Here is a 17,558-nt window from a genome sequence, read left to right as displayed (position 1 = left end):
TAGAATCGTGGCCTAAAGAAGTACCCTTTCTGCCCGATGAAGAGCTTGAGGTCTGGGAGTCAGCCCCCGGCAGTCATGTGGCTGGCAAGAGAGCCTCCTCACACACCTCTAGAAAATAGGGCGGGTGAGTGTGGAGTGTGGGAAATGCTCACAAGACGAGAGACTAGCAGCAAAGATGACAGAGATATTTTTGTTCCCCTTGGAAGGTGAAATAAACTACTGGAGGACACTAGCTTTCATTCTGGACTTAGGAATTCACTATGCAGACCACCCTGAAGGTCAAGCAGCTACAGACAGGAAGCACTGCTATGGGGGGACCCCAAGCTGCAGAGCAGCAAGCTACATCTTGTAAACGAAATGACACGAAGGCACTTTAAACTCTGTGATTCTCTCCCTCTGAGACACAGGCAATCTTTTCAGTTGTTCTGCCTGCTCCCAGCCAGCACTATCAGGGAATTATAAGGTGACCAGACCACGGGGAGGTGGGGGTGGAGCGGTGTCCCCAGACCCCAGCATTGTCAGAGCAAGGATGATTAATAAGAGGCTTCCCGAAAGGAGGCCGAACACCTGGGAAAACGGATGGGGCAACGAGGCTCAGACATCTCTCCCTAAGAAGACAGCTCGCGGGGGGACTGGGGTTTGAGTTTAGTAAGGGAGGCCAAACGAGATGAAATACTCAGAGCAGCTGTTATCAAACCCATACCATAAGTAGCTGCATTCATATCTGTACTATATCATAGTGGTTTCCATGTGTGGCAACAGCCGCATGTATAAAGGATTAAAGTCCTTTCTATAAAATCTAATTAATAACGTAGGAAAGTGCATAGGACACTTAAGCAAAATGTTCCTCAATAAAACACCATCTATTAAAAAATGGTACCTGAAAAGCTCATTTCCAACTATCTGGGAAAATTCAGCTCTCCATAATGTCACTCTCCCAGGGTTCCAGCTAGCTAGGTTTCTAACGTGTCACTAAATAACCTCACTTGAAATGCAGACTGAACTATGGTCACTGAACCACTTTTCCTTGCTAGAGCAAGGGAGTTGGTACTAAAGATGGTGACTCCGGATACTCAGTGGCATACGAACATGGGAAAGACACACACATTGTTTCAAATCACCAGTGGGAATGGGTGCAGTAACACTGCGGCCAGACTGAGTCACAGTCACTCTCAAATCTGTGACATCGACGGAGATTAACCAAGATGGCGGAGTAGAAGGACGTGCTCTCACTCCCTCTTGCGAGAGCACCAGAATCACCACTGGCTGCTGGACAATCATTGACAGGAAGACCCTGGACTTCACCAAGGAGGATACCCCGCGTCCAAGGACAGAGGAGAAGCCACAGTGAGACGGTAGGAGGGGCGCAATCAGAGTAAAATCAAATCCCATAACTGCTGGGTGGGTGACTCACAGACTGGCGAACACTTATACCACAGAATTCCACCCACTGGAGTGAAGGTTCTGAGCCCCACGTCAGGCTTCCCAACCTGGGGGTCCGGCAACGGGAGGAGGAATTCCTAGAGAATCAGACTTTGAAGCCTAGTGGGAATTGATTGCAGGACTTTGACAGGACTGGGGGAAACAGAGACCCCACTCTTGGAGGGCACACACAAAGTAATGTGTGCATCGGGACCCAGGGGAAGGAGCAGTGACCCTGGGGGAGACTGAACCAGACCTACCTGCCGGTGTTGGGGGGTCTCCTGCAGAGGCGAGTAGTGGCTCTGTTTCACCGTGGGGATAAGGACACTGGCAGCAGAGGTTCTGGGAAGTTCTCCTTGGCGTGAGCCCTCCCAGAGTCTGCCATTAACCCCACCAAAGAGCACCGGTAGGCTCCAGTGTTGGGTTGCCTCAGGCAAAACAACCAACAGGGAGGGAACCCAGCCCCACCCATCAACAGTCAAGTGGATTAAGGTTTTACTGAGCTCTGACCGCCACAGCAACAGGGAGGGAACCCAGCCCCACCCATCAACAGTCAAGTGGATTAAGGTTTTACTGAGCTCTGACCGCCACAGCAACAGTCAGCTCTACCCACCACCAGAGCCTCCCATCAAGCCTCTTAGATAGCCTCAACCACCAGAGGGCAGAAAACAGAAGCAAGAAAAACTACGATCCTGCAGCCTGTGGACCAAAAACCACAGTTACAGAAAGATAGAGAAGATGAAAAGGCAGAGGGCTATGTACCAGATGAAGGAACAAGAAAAAACCCCAGAAAAACAACTAAATGAAGTGGAGATAGGCAACCTTCCAGAAAAAGAATTCAGAATAATGATAGTGAAGATGATCCAGGACCTCGGAATAAGAATGGAGGCAAAGATTGAGAAGATGCAAGAAATGATTAACAAAGACCTAGAAGAATTAAAGAACAAACAAACAGAGATCACCAATACAATAACTGAAATGAAAACTACACTAGAACGAATCAATAGCAGAATAACTGAGGCAGAAGAACGGATAAGTGACCTGGAAGACAGAATGGTGGAATTCACTGCTGCAGAACAGACTAAAGAAAAAAGAATGAAAAGAAATGAAGACAGCCTAAGAGACCTCTGGGACAACATTAAACGCAACAACATTCGCATTATAGGGGTCCCAGAAGGAGAGGAGAGAGAGAAAGGACCAGAGAAAATATTTGAAGAGATTATAGTCGAAAACTTCCCTAACATGGGAAAGGAAATAGCCACCCAAGTCCAGGAAGCGCAGAGAGTCCCATACAGAATAAACCCAAGGAGAAACACGCCAAGACACATAGTAATCAAAGTGGCAAAAATTAAAGACAAAGAAAAATTATTGAAAGCAGCAAGGGAAAAACGACAAATAACATACAAGGGAACTCCCATAAGGTTAACAGCTGATTTCTCAGCAGAAACTCTGCAAGCCAGAAGGGAGTGGCATGATATACTTAAAGTGATGAAAGGGAAGAACCTACAACCAAGATTACTCTACCCGGCAAGGATCTCATTTAGATTTGATGGAGAAATCAAAAGCTTTGCAGACAAGCAAAAGCTAAGAGAATTCAGCACCACCAAACCAGCTCTACAACAAATGCTAAAGGAACTTCTCTAAGTGGGAAACACAAGAGAAGAAAAGGTCCTACAAAAACAAACCCAAAACAATTAAGAAAATGGTCATAGGAACATACATATCGATAATTACCTTAAACGTGAATGGATTAAATGCCCCAACCAAAAGACATAGACTGGCTGAATGGATACAAAAACAAGACCCATATATATGCTGTCTACAAGAGACCCACTTTAGACCTAGGGACACATACAGACTGAAAGTGAGGGGATGGAAAAAGATATTCCATGCAAATGGAAATCAAAAGAAAGCTGGAGTAGCTATACTCATATCAGATAAAATAGACTTTAAAATAAAGAATGTTACAAGAGACAAGGAAGGACACTACATAATGATCCAGGGATCAATCCAAGAAGAAGATATAACAATTATAAATATATATGCACCCAACATAGGAGCATCTCAATACATAAGGCAACTGCTAACAGCTATAAAAGAGGAAATCGACAGTAACACAATAATAGTGGGGGACTTTAACACCTCACTTACACCAATGGACAGATCATCCAAAATGAAAATAAATAAGGAAACAGAAGCTTTAAATGACACAATAGACCAGATAGATTTAATTGATATATATAGGACATTCCATCCAAAAACAGCAGATTACACGTTCTTCTCAAGTGCGCACGGAACATTCTCCAGGATAGATCACATCTTGGGTCACAAATCAAGCCTCAGTAAATTTAAGAAAATTGAAATCATATCAAGCATCTTTTCTGACCACAACGCTATGAGATTAGAAATGAATTACAGGGAAAAAAACGTAAAAAGGACAAACACATGGAGGCTAAATAATACGTTACTAAATAACCAAGAGATCACTGAAGAAATCAAAGAGGAAATCAAAAAATACCTAGAGACAAATGACAATGAAAACACGACGACCCAAAACCTATGGGATGCAGCAAAAGCGGTTCTAAGAGGGAAGTTTATAGCTATACAAGCCTACCTAAAGAAACAAGAAAAATCTCAAGTAAACAATCTAACCTTACACCTAAAGAAACTAGAGAAAGAAGAACAAACAAAACCCAAAGTTAGCAGAAGGAAAGAAATCATAAAGATCAGAGCAGAAATAAATGAAATAGAAACAAAGAAAACAATAGCAAAGATCAATAAAACTAAAAGTTGGTTCTTTGAGAAGATAAACAAAATTGATAAGCCATTAGCCAGACTCATCAAGAAAAAGAGGGAGAGGACTCAAATCAATAAAATCAGAAATGAAAAAGGAGAAGTTACAACAGACACCGCAGAAATACAAAGCATCCTAAGAGACTACTACAAGCAACTTTATGCCAATAAAATGGACAACCTGGAAGAAATGGACAAATTCTTAGAAAGGTATAACCTTCCCAGACTGAATCAGGAAGAAACAGAAAATATGAACAGACAAATCACAAGTAATGAAATTGAAACTGTGATTAAAAATCTTCCAACAAACAAAAGTCCAGGACCAGATGGCTTCACAGGTGAATTCTATCAAACATTTAGAGAAGAGCTAACACCCATCCTTCTCAAACTCTTCCAAAAAATTGCAGAGGAAGGAACACTCCCAAACTCATTCTATGAGGCCACCATCACCCTGATACCAAAACCAGACAAAGACACTACAAAAAAAGAAAATTACAGACCAATATCACTGATGAATATAGATGCAAAAATCCTCAACAAAATACTAGCAAACAGAATCCAGCAACACATTAAAAGGATCATACACCACGATCAAGTGGGATTTATCCCAGGGATGCAAGGATTCTTCAATATACGCAAATCAATCAATGTGATACACCATATTAACAAGTTGAAGAATAAAAACCATATGATCATCTCAATAGATGCAGAAAAAGCTTTTGACAAAATTCAACACCCATTTCTGATAAAAACTCTCCAGAAAGTGGGCATAGAGGGAACCTACCTCAACATAATAAAGGCCATATATGACAAACCCACAGCAAACATCATTCTCAATGGTGAAAAACTGAAAGCATTTCCTCTAAGATCAGGAACGAGACAAGGATGTCCACTCTCACCACTATTATTCAACATAGTTCTGGAAGTCCTAGCCACGGCAATCAGAGAAGAAAAAGAAATAAAAGGAATACAAATTGGAAAAGAAGAAGTAAAACTGTCACTGTTTGCGGATGACATGATACTATACATAGAGAATCCTAAAACTGCCACCAGAAAACTGCTAGAGCTAATTAATGAATATGGTAAAGTTGCAGGATACAAAATTAATGCACAGAAATCTCTTGCATTCCTATACACTAATGATGAAAAATCTGAAAGAGAAATTATGGAAACACTCCCATTTACCATTGCAACAAAAAGAATAAAATACCTAGGAATAAACCTACCTAGGGAGACGAAAGACCTGTATGCAGAAAACTATAAGACACTGATGAAAGAAATTAAAGATGATACCAACAGATGGAGAGATATACCATGTTCTTGGATTGGAAGAATCAACATTGTGAAAATGAGTATACTACCCAAAGCAATCTACAGATTCAATGCAATCCCTATCAAATTACCAATGGCATTTTTTACGGAGCTAGAACAAATCATCTTAAAATTTGTATGGAGACACAAAAGACCCCGAATAGCCAAAGCAGTCTTGAGGGAAAAAAATGGAGCTGGAGGAATCAGACTCCCTGACTTCAGACTATACTACAAAGCTACAGTAATCAAGACAGTATGGTACTGGCACAAAAACAGAAACATAGATCAATGGAACAAGATAGAAAGCCCAGAGATTAACCCACGCACCTATGGTCAACTAATCTATGACAAAGGAGGCAAAGATATACAATGGAGAAAAGACAGTCTCTTCAATAAGTGGTGCTGGGAAAACTGGACAGCTACATGTAAAAGAATGAAATTAGAATACTCCCTAACACCATACACAAAAATAAACTCAAAATGGATTAGAGACCTAAATATAAGACTGGACACTATAAAACTCTTAGAGGAAAACATAGGAAGAACACTCTTTGACATAAATCACAGCAAGATCTTTTTTGATCCACCTCCTAGAGTAATGGAAATAAAAACAAAAATAAACAAATGGGACCTAATGAAACTTCAAAGCTTTTGCACAGCAAAGGAAACCATAAACAAGACGAAAAGACAACCCTCAGAATGGGAGAAAATATTTGCAAATGAATCAACGGACAAAGGATTAATCTCCAAAATATATAAACAGCTCATTCAGCTCAATATCAAAGAAACAAACACCCCAATCCAAAAATGGGCAGAAGACCTAAATAGACATTTCTCCAAAGAAGACATACAGATGGCCACGAAGCACATGAAAAGATGCTCAACATCACTAATTATTAGAGAAATGCAAATCAAAACTACAATGAGGTATCACCTCACTCCTGTTAGAATGGGCATCATCAGAAAATCTACAAACAACAAATGCTGGAGAGGGTGTGGAGAAAAGGGAACCCTCTTGCACTGTTGGTGGGAATGTAAATTGATACAGCCACTATGGAGAACAGTATGGAGGTTCCTTAAAAAACTAAAAATAGAATTACCATATGACCCAGCAATCCCACTACTGGGCATATACCCAGAGAAAACCGTAATTCAAAAAGACACATGCACCCGAATGTTCATTGCAGCACTATTTACAATAGCCAGGTTATGGAAGCAACCTAAATGCCCATCAACAGACGAATGGATAAAGAAGTTGTGGTACATATATACAATGGAATATTACTCAGCCATAAAAAGGAACGAAATTGAGTCATTTGTTGAGACATGGATGGATCTAGAGACTGTCATACAGAGTGAAGTAAGTCAGAAAGAGAAAAACAAATATCGTATATTAATGCATGTATGCGGAACCTAGAAAAATGGTACAGATGAGCCAGTCTGCAGGGCAGAAGTTGAGACACAAATGTAGAGAATGGTCATATGGACACCAAGGGGGGAAAACTGCGGTGAGGTGGGGATGGTGGTGTGCTGAATTGGGCAATTGGGATTGACATGTATACACTGATGTGTATAAAACTGATGCCTAATAAGAACCTGCAGTATAAAAAAACAAACAGAACAACTAATACTAAACTTTCATTGGGTTATTTGTATGGAAATATGTTAATATAAATGTTTCAGACATTACATGAAATTTCTAAAAATCTTATATTTGTATTTGTATGGAAATATGTATGGAAATATGTTAATATAAATGTTTCAGACATTACATGAAATTTCTAAAAATCTTATATTTGTATTTGTATGGAAATATGTATGGAAATATGTTAATATAAATGTTTCAGACATTACATGAAATTTCTAAAAATCTTATATGTTCTGGTATAATGTTATAAGTAATAATCCTAGTTATTACTTTAAAATGTATATCTCAGAAATAACTAATTTTCTTGTCAACTGCATTATTATGAACTTTCATCAAATCTTTAACCGTGGTCATTTTTAAGTCTTTTGTCATTTACAGACAGTTCTGGGTGTACTCTGATGATTTTGCAAATATGTTCCTATAAAAGGGTTTCATCTTCAAGAAATTCATGGAAAAGACTCTGACAAGTACAGGTTTCTGGTAACTGACTGTACTGCTGAACTGAATGAATAAGCATTTTCAGAACTCTAATGAAAAATTGATGAACTCATAAAAGTGCTAACAAAAGATCAAGATGAAAAAAAAAATTAATTACATGGGACTGAGTGAACTGATGAGGATGAGTATAATTTTTGTGACTTTCTGTCTGAATTAAAAAAAAAAAAAATCCCACAAGGACTCAGAGGCAAAGAATATACAAATCAATTTTCACTGCAAAGTAAAGGAGCTGTTACAGTGGAGGATTACTGGACTGAATGTCAATATTATGACATAGTATGAGTGTGTTTCATGTTTGGTAATTGCAATCATTGTTGCTTTTGTTGTGGTCATCCATGTACAATGCTTGGTGTCAGTCTATTTATGTCTTGTAAAAATAAAATACAGTGTGTGTGTGTGTGAAAAAAAAAAAAAAAAATCTGTGACATCCCCGTTCCTGTCCTGTGGGTTTTCTTAGGGGTTGCTTCCTTGGTATTTTGCCTGGTTGAAAAAGGATGGTGTGGTTCGGAAATGCTCTCTGGGCTGCCCCTCAAGGAGGAAATGCTGACACTGGTCCTAGGAATGCTGCTAAGGGGCCCGGGAGGAGGCAGGAGCACTGACCTTATTGATTTCATGCGGGACATGTGAACTTGTCTCCTTGAGCCTGGAGATTGAGCTGTGACAGAGCCCTCCTATCACAGCCATCAATGTATTGAAGTTCTGTAGTTGGTGGAGCTTCTGTGGCACAGAAAACAGAGTCACTGTACATGTCAGTTACATTGGAGCTAAGATGCTGCCTCTCATCTCTGTGTTATGAGTCTTCCTAATTCTGGCCAAAGGCTAGCGATCAGGTATTGCAATTTTCTGTCCATTTCTTTCCTAAGGCATAATTCCAGACCAGGAGGTCCCAAATCTAGCAGAGCGTCATGTCTTCCTCCTTTAGTTTCAGCTGGTCTGTGGACCACCCTCTACAGCAGTGGCTTCTAACACCCAAAGTACTTGTTTAACACAAAGATTTCTGGACCCAAGTGCAGGTGTTCTGATTCCCTGGATCTGGGGTTGAGCTTAGGGATCTGTGCTTTTAAAGTACCTTTAGTTAACATCAGAGCAGGTGGTCCATGTACCACACTTAAAGAAACACTGGTCTAGAACATCTAGAGCTGAAAAAATATATCATTCAGCATAATCCTTTATATCCTTCACCCCAAACTAGCCAGACTTTTATTTCTGAGGGCAACGCCAGTGCCTATATAGGACAGTAACTGGGACAGAGATGCTAGAATCTCTGTGAAATTTCAAATACGTGTTCACAGTATCTGCTTTTCTCTTATCAGATGCCTAAGCTCTGCCCCTCAAACACTAAACCCAGCCATTCAACACAACATGGGCTCACAGACCTAAATCAGGCTGTTCCAGCTCCACTAAAACCTGAAATTGCCCTTTCCTTTGCCATGTGGGCCACATTTGGTAAAACAATATAGGCTGGTAAACATCTTCTGAAAAATGTTAAAGATCTAAAGAGATCTAACCATATCCTGACCTTGAAGATGGCCTGTAGGGCCCTCTCCATACTGCCCTTGTGTGGGATGTAGAAGAGTCACCGTATCTAGATCTGGGGACAGGTAAAGGTGCAAAAACCCCACCAGGAGGTTCATGAGGAGAAAGCAGCTCTAATGGATAGACTAGGCTGGGGGAAGAGGGGATAATTTACCTCTTAGCCCAGGCCTAAAGTCTTAATCCAGTCACTCACCTGAGCCACCTGGATGAACTTGATGAAGACTTCAGCTCGGAGCTGGGGGGTGGGGCGGCTGAGAACCATCAGTTGTACCCACTGGGAGATGCCGTTACACAGGGCAATGGACCGCTCCATGGTAGGGTTCTCCTTCACGCAGCTATTCACAAGGTAATTCTGATAATCGGAGAACTGGGGAAAAAGAAACTCATCAGGACTGCCACTCTGGTATTCTGGGAGACCCGAGGGGCATATTAACCTCTGCTGAGTTGATGGCTAGAATCTGCTAAGGGACAGAGGAGCTCTTGGCCTTCCTCTCCTGCAGACAAGGATGGTAGGAAGGACATCTTTCTTATTCTACCCACAGCATGGTCCCTCTACATCAAAAGTCATTAGGCCTAAATGGATGTGTACACATACAAGTTAACCCAAATATTGTGTTGAGTAGATAGGGACAGTGTCCCTTCTAAATTCTAAAGAATACAGTGTACAAGAAAAATCTCAGGGGCTTCCCTGGTGGCGCAGTGGTTAAGAATCTGCCTGCCAATGCAGAGGACAAAGGTTTGAGCCCTGGTTGGGGAAGATCCCACATGCCACGGAGCAACTAAGCCCGTGAGCCAGAACTACTGAGCCTGTGAGTCTAGAGCCTGTGCTCCACAACAAGGGAAGCCACGACAATGAGAAGCCCGCGCACCGCGATGAAGAGTGGCCCCCGCTCGCCGCAACTAGAGAAAGCCCTCGCACAGAAACGAAGACCCAACACAGCCAAAAATAAATAAATAAATAAATAAATTTATTAAAAAAAAAGAAAAATCTCAGTACTAGTTCCAGCTCTGGTGCTGAAGGTAAGGGAAAAAAAAAAGATAATCTCACAAAATCTACTGTGTCACACTCTCTTTTTCTCTCTCTCCTAGCTGTCTTCTTAACTTAAAAATGGGATAACATCTGTCCTATTTAGGACATGGAATTGTTATTAAGATCAAACATGATAACCTGTGAAAGCACCTTAACTTTTCAAAGTGCTACGTAAGTGTGAGGTGGTGCTAACAGGATATTATTAACCTCATGATCAAACAGACCTGTTTGGATTTCCCTCTATTCACCCACTCGAGCAGGGGTGAAGCGAGTGGGGTACATGACACTGGTTAGCTATTATTTGGGGACCACAGCTTCCCATTCACCTGGGCAATGGCATTCACTATGGCTGACAATGAAACAAACAGCAGATGTGAAGCTGGAAATGTCCCAGAAGATCACTGTATAAGTCATGACTGTAGCTACTGTGTCCCTGTCACAAACAATCCTTTTGCTCAAATAGTATAACAGAGGGAGGAGAGTTTGCTCTGCTCCAATGCTCCCATGGGAGTTTTCGGTGCTGTTCCCCAGCTATTTCCAGCTCTCCATTTCTCAACTCTGCCCTTTGAGATCAGGTGTGACCACATGACACAGTTTAGCCAGGAGAATGTCAGTGGAAGTGACGTGATGACTTTTTTTTTTTTTTTTTTTTTGCAGAAACAAGGAAACTGTTTTAATAATGATGTTTATATTAGTAATAGGCACATTCCAGAAATAAAGAAAAATCCTCTCGCTGGGATTGTATTGGAACGAATGCTTTTCAGGGAAATTCTTTTAGGAAGTTGAGCGCACTATCATTTCACACACTAAAGATCTTTAGATATTTAGGAGTTGCTGATAGACGTGACGACTTTTGAGATAGAAGAGCCAGGGAACGATTGGCTATGTTGCCTTTCCAGGCTGCAGAGATCGTGAAGATCCATGTCAAGATGAAGCCTCCCACACCCAGGCTCTGAGCACCTGTGGTCAGCAGAGGCCCCTGGTCAGACGTGTAGCAGGAGTGAAAAATAAACTTTTGCTTTGTTAGGCCACTGAGATTGGGTGGGAAGGGTTGAGGGGGTTGTTATCAGTGTACATACCTTAGCCCTGCCTGACTAGTAATACACTGATGAGAAGATCTCATAACCTAAATAAAACGAATGCAAATTAACTGAGCCCCACTTTTCTGTGCTGTGTTTGCTGATAGGTGGAAAAATATGAGTAGACCAAACCTACTCCTTAAGAGAGACATATACAGCACAAATCTTACTGGTTCTAAGAAAAAGTTCCCCTGATTCATTCCAGTGGATACATTTATATACCCCTCCCATTCTAAATGTAACATATTGAATCCACTTGTTTTTTAAAAGAATTATCTCAGTATAATTCTTCCCCCCTCCAAAGTATTATAATAATAAGCAGAAAATATCAAATGCCACTCAATTCATAGCAGAGATAAATTTCCCTCCCACCCTACGTGGGGAAAAGTGTTTAGAACTGTGTAGGGAAAACAAAAAGATCCCCCCGAAAGTCTTCTTCTATGGGGCGACTGTGACCTTCAAAAGAAATAAGGTTCAAGCTGACGCCTTCATTTGCAGCTAGAACCCTGCACCGACACTGGGGGGGGGGGGCACTGGCGCAGGGGCCTTGTTCTGCACTGACTCTTCCCTTCCACCTCCACTGATCTGAGCCCTGGCAGGGAGCAGACGTCCCACAGGCCTGACAGAGCAGTCCTACCAATTGGGCCCCAGTACAGCTCAGATTTCCAGTGTGATAAATGGCTCTTTTCAGTGTCCTTCCCCCGTGACAGGAGAGGCACTGCCAAATGGAAACCCTCCAGGGGGAGCGTTCCAATTGGGGCCTGTGGTTCTGTCTGAGGGGAGCCAGTGAGGAGACTGGAGGTCCCCGTGCAGATGAATGCTTGGAGACGTATTTCCAAATTGGGCTGGAGGGGGCGGGGAGGTTCCTGGCTGATTGGCAAAATAGCTGTGTGAAAACAGGGAGGCTGTCAACATTATGGGAGAAAAGCTATAATAACCCCTGTAACCTGGTTTGCAGCTCTCCTTCCAAACACAAGCAGCCTCAATAAATTGGTGCTGAGTGACTGAGAGAGGCTTGTGATCCTGGTCTCAGCTCTGACTCTAATAAACTGTGTGATCTGGTCCAAGCCACCCCTGGGCCTCCATCACCTCATCAGGGAACAGGTGCATCTAAGAAATGCATCCAGCAACTAGTAGTCTCTACTTTTAGAGCAAAGCTGAAAACTCTATCTTTCCATAGCGGTGGGGGCTGAGTGGAGTCATTTCTCAGGAAATCGCATCGGCCAGTGAGGCTCTGTTGGCAAGTTCTCTTGTATGGAGCCGGTGTTCTTTGGTATCACATATGGAGTTTCAGTGAGCAAGGTTTGGGTCAGCAGAGTTTCTCTAGAATCAGGGGTGGACTGCTGGGCCATGTCAGCACCACTTCAAGGGTTTAGGTAAATTCTGGGCTGGACCAGTAGCATCTGATTTATTTTGAGATTTCCCACAGCCATCCAAAGCCTATTCTAGAATGAATTCAAGTCCTCTTACAGGACTTACCCTCATTTTTTTGGAGGAAAATTAAAAAAAAACATTCTGGAAGCCTCATGATTATCAGGAGTAAAATGTGTGTGTGTGTGTATGCGCATGCATGCCGTGTGTACACTCACGTGTGCAGGGTATCATGTGTGCCCACAGCATTGCCACTTGAGCGAGTGGTGGGTTGGGTGAGCTGGGCTTGGAGGATGGGAGCGTGGAGCAGAGCTGAAGCAGCAAATAAGGCAGCGTGTCCTGACTTTCCCAATGACACAAAGTCTGATGGGAAAGCCTGCCAGCGCTGAGGGGGCCTCTAGGGTTAGGAGGTGGATGGCTGTTGAATTCCTCTGCTTATTTTCAGAGATATCCCAGGGAAGCTTTCCTCCGGCCCCTCGGGTACATACAGATATCCTCCGGAAGGACTTGAACTCCAGGTAGGTAAGGTGCTCGGAGAGCTCTTCTGGTTCCAGATGGTCAAAGAGCAGGGAGACTTTCCGTTTCTTGCTGGTGTTCGATTTTATCCTTTGAGTCAGTTTCCTGGACCAGTCACGGGCATTGCTTTTGTGGGTAAAAATGAAAGGGAGAAGACAGGGAAGAAGAATAAATCAAAATTGCTTTTTAATGCAAATAAATCCATTAACGCTTCCCACAAGACTATGCAAAGCACCGTTACCTAACTTTCCTTGGTCAGAACAATGCATTAACAGTTTCCCCACATCAGTTTTTCCTATGGTGGCGACTAGGAAGCTTTGATGGTTTTCCTTGAGCCTTCTGAACGTGCCATGGGAACTGGGTAAAATGCATTTGTCTTAAGTCTGCGGGAAGGACAGAGTCTCGGGCATTGTTCACAGTGTCCTGGCTCCTCTGTATAGCCCTGGCAGGTCTGCTCTCTCCATGCCTTCTGTGTGTTCCCTCATCTCATGAGGGTGACGGGGACTCTATGTGGTTGGAAATCTCAAGGGAGTGGGGCAGTTGTCATGCCAGAAGAGCACAGAGAACCACAGAGAGGAGATGCCATGCTGGGGAGTCATGTGTAGGAACAGGTGGTCACTCTGGGCAGACTTATGGCATTTTCCTCAAATGTCCCCAGCCACTGAAATGACCAAGGAAGCCTAGCTAACCCTAGAGTTAGCCCCACACACATTTTCTTGTAATCAATCCATGTGTTTCTTATTCAGTCTCAATTTCCTACACTAAGGAAGCAAAGAGAAAGGTAGCAGGTTGCAGATCTGTGTTTCCCAAACCTGTATTCCTGAGAACCTTGTCTCTTGACAAAAGGGTTCTGTGGTCAAATTAGTTTGGGAAATGCTACAAATTCTGCAGCCCCCTTAGCCAAAGAGCATATTACAGACTCTGAGATGCATTGCAAAAAGGAAGTTCAACTCTCTATTTCTCAAGTATATCTGGTCAGGCAATATCCCACTGACTAATTCCAAAAGAATATACCGTGGAAAATACTGGTAGAGGAAAGTCAGCTAGGGGTGTATTGGGATAAGGAAATCAGGGTTTGAGAACTGCCCTGGGCCCTGTGTGCTGCATTTAAAAAATGAAGACATTTTTACTGCAGAACCTTCTTTTATCTCTCAAGTTATTATAATTCTAAGCAAAGAAGTACAGAGAGTCCAACCTGCTACGTAGATTTAACTGGGACTCTGACATGTGATTTGGAAATCATGTCCACATGGCCACGGCACAGGGCACTGAGGGCTCTCCCAGTCCAGATTCTGCTCTGCCGTTAACTCAGCTAGCTGTGTGACCCCAGACAAGCAAGCCTTGCTGAGCCTCAGTTTCCCAGGACATTGGATAAAATCATCTTGAAAATATGTTTCAGTCCTAGAATTCTATGTCCTAGGGATCTGTATTATTCTAAAACAAAGGAGCCAGATTGTGGAAACCTTAGCATATGATGAGTGTACTCTCCTCTCCCCAGATTAGGACAGGCGTTCATTTTTCCAGAGCGGGACCATCTCATAAAGAAGAAATCCAAGGAATAATATGCAACACTCCTGAGATCCTTTCCATCTCTGCATAGGTCTAAGTGTCTCTTGCAGAACTTTCTGGCCTACCGAATATGTTATAAACCCTCTGCTCGGTCCATTTTCCAGCAGTCCCTTCCCCATTTATAAGTGCAGGGGCCCTCCGGGCATTAGCTGCTGAAGAGGCACCAATTTAGTCACCACACTTTCAGTTTCTTGGGACTTATATAAATTTTAGTCAATATCTGGCTAGCTGATTTCTTGTTCACTGAGATTTCTTTTTTCCTACTCTTGGATAGTAGTCAGGTACAGCGTTATCACCAGGGGGCTTCTCTGCTTTCCTGCTACATGTCAAGCTTTTCTCTTTCATGAGGCCATTTGAACCTGCCTGAGGGCTTCCTGGGGTGGGTAGAGCAGACGTCACAGCGGGACGCAGAGCCTTGCTGAGCGGCCTGGGTTGTATTACAGGAGGGAGGTGGTTTCGAAAGAGGCGTCAAAACCGCGACACTCACATTTGAGTTGTGTCAATCAGGCGGCAGTGCAGCTCCTGGCCGTTAGCTTTCACCAGTTCCTGAAACTCTTCCATAGTGCGTGCCAAGCTGGCATCCATTTTAAACATGATCCAGAATTCTGTTATCCAATACCTACATGGTGGGATTTAAAAACACAAGCCAAAACTGAAGCCAAGGACTCACATTGTGGTGGGTTCTTCCCGCAAAAAGGATTCAGAAAAAGACAGGGGCTGGTTTGTTCTATATTCCTGGGAATATAGAATCTATATTCTCTATACAGAATATAAGGAGCCGGAGTGGGGGTGGGGGGAAAGAGAAGAAAACCACCCACTGACAATCCTCTGCACCCCACATATTAAATGCTATGCTATGATGAGGTGAATCATAATGAAAGAAGCCACTGCAAAGATTTAGGCACAACCATGTGTATCAGAGAGAATGATAAATAAGACAATGGCAGACAAACCAAACGTCCAAAGATTGGACAATGCATCTTTAAATTACACTTTATTATACCTCAGGATATTATATGGCCATTAAAAATGTTTATAAAAAGTTTTTAATGACTAGAGAAGATTCCTATGATTTAAAGTGAAAACTATAGGATACAAAACTTTGTATGTATTTTGATCTCTACTATGTTAAAAAACCTACTTGGAAAGAGACAAGGGAAATATACCAAAATAGGTAGTAGGATATAAGTGATTATTACTATAGTTATAGTCTTCTCTATATTTTCAAAGTGCTCTAATATGAGCTACATTACTTTTATACTTAGGAATAAAAACAAACAAAATAACCTTTCCCTTATGTCACTTGATACCAAAATGCTGCAAGGTTGACAAAAACATTGGTATAAAATATTAAGCTCAGGCACATCAGAAAAAAACTGACTATGCTCTTTGAGGAATTTCCAGTACTAACAATTGCCCTTTCTGGTCTGCCCAGAGGTGTTGTACAGATGGTCAGGAAGGGAAAGGCAGGGAGGACAAGGAAAGAGCTAGAGTCTCTGGCTCTTTCATTTCACCCCACTCCACAAAGTCCCAAATGCATGCAGAAATGTTACCTTACAAAATAGCAGATCTTCAGGCAAAGCCCTGGTGAATTCTTTGCCAAGGCATCCTTATAGGTATGGCTGTGGTTAAGGGAAATGGAAGCCTCTGTTATAGAAACCAAACAACTTTTCATCTTTGGGAGTATTGCTAAAACTACCCTCCTCCAGCCCCGCAAATAGTTTCTTTTAATGTTTCTTCTCTCCCTGGCCATAGGATAAAACCAACTCAATGTGTGCAGCTGTATGCTTATGAAGGGCAAAGATGGTGACTTTAGCCCATGCTGAAGTAGCTTATGGAAGAAGGCCACAGTATCTCCTCTGCAGAAGTAGGAAGTCAACAGCACAGCAATGCCCCCGCACAGGTGACCTGTAAGAAGTAAAGAAGGGGCAAGTGACCTCTGCCCATGCCCAAGACTAGGAGTCTGCTGGAGACAAGCTAAAAAGAAGAGCTTGTTCTTATCTTTTCAGCAACTGATAAAAATCTGTGCATTGAATTAGAAGAAAGGGAAGGAATAAATATTCAGATATATTGTAATGATAATCAAGGCAATAATACGAAAATTATAATATATGCCTAGAAAATGTCAGTAGATTGATCTTACAGGTTGTAATAGCAAGTCAGAAAAAGCCATGTGAATGATCCAAATACAACTGGAGAGCACATTAAGGATCAATATCATTTGGAATATTCCACAAGAATGATGCCATTCTAAGAACAAGAAAGAATAGCAAAGTTCCACCAAGTTCACGCATCTCTAGAGATATATGGAAAGAATAAGTGTTTACTGTAAAGGTCATAGAAATGCAAAATCCAATCCAGTGATGAACCTGGGTGGTCCTACCCTCTTCCATCAACATACTGAGGAATCAGGCTGTGTGGGCTGTGTGCCCCACAAGACACTGCCCTCTTTCTCCTCTAAAAACCATGTCAAATTAACCACAATCCAGGGCTCCGTGAATTTCAGCAGGGCCCCTGAGAGGAATCCACTGAGCAGCCAGCAGATGTCTCAATTAACTGGGGCTGTGCAGTCTTCTTTCAGTGGCTATGCATATTTTAACCCTTGGAAAACTTGGACTTAAATATAGCAAAGTAAAAAACAGTCCAAATCATATTACTGATTTTTTAATTAGGAAGGGATCTGTGCCTTTTGAAATCTTATATACCTGTAATGTTTAAGAGCATATTAGAATGAGAGTCTTGCAACTTCAATCTGGAATATACAATTAAGGGATTTACACTTGTG

At 42.2% G+C, this 17,558-nt stretch overlaps 1 protein-coding gene across 5 annotated transcripts in view; it reads right to left on the bottom strand.

Moving 5' to 3' along the window:
- Positions 1-17,558, bottom strand: part of RASGRP1 (RAS guanyl releasing protein 1) — a 91,206-nt gene that overhangs the window by 26,589 nt on the left and 47,059 nt on the right. For all 5 annotated transcript variants that reach the window (XM_036844590.1, XM_036844589.1, XM_036844587.1 and 2 more), the window contains 5 exons: positions 16,327-16,389; positions 15,261-15,392; positions 13,177-13,330; positions 9,402-9,575; positions 8,273-8,389 (listed from right to left, as the gene is read on the bottom strand). In XM_036844590.1, coding sequence (XP_036700485.1) covers positions 8,273-8,389; positions 9,402-9,575; positions 13,177-13,330; positions 15,261-15,392; positions 16,327-16,389 — 640 coding nt within the window. The remainder of the gene's footprint in view (positions 1-8,272; positions 8,390-9,401; positions 9,576-13,176; positions 13,331-15,260; positions 15,393-16,326; positions 16,390-17,558) is intronic.

The sequence above is a fragment of the Balaenoptera musculus genome, chromosome 2, assembly GCF_009873245.2.
Source record: "Balaenoptera musculus isolate JJ_BM4_2016_0621 chromosome 2, mBalMus1.pri.v3, whole genome shotgun sequence".
NCBI classification, from domain to species: Eukaryota; Metazoa; Chordata; class Mammalia; order Artiodactyla; family Balaenopteridae; genus Balaenoptera; species Balaenoptera musculus.
The sequence above is the reverse complement of the archived record's forward strand: the minus strand, read 5'-3'. Positions and strand labels throughout refer to the sequence as shown.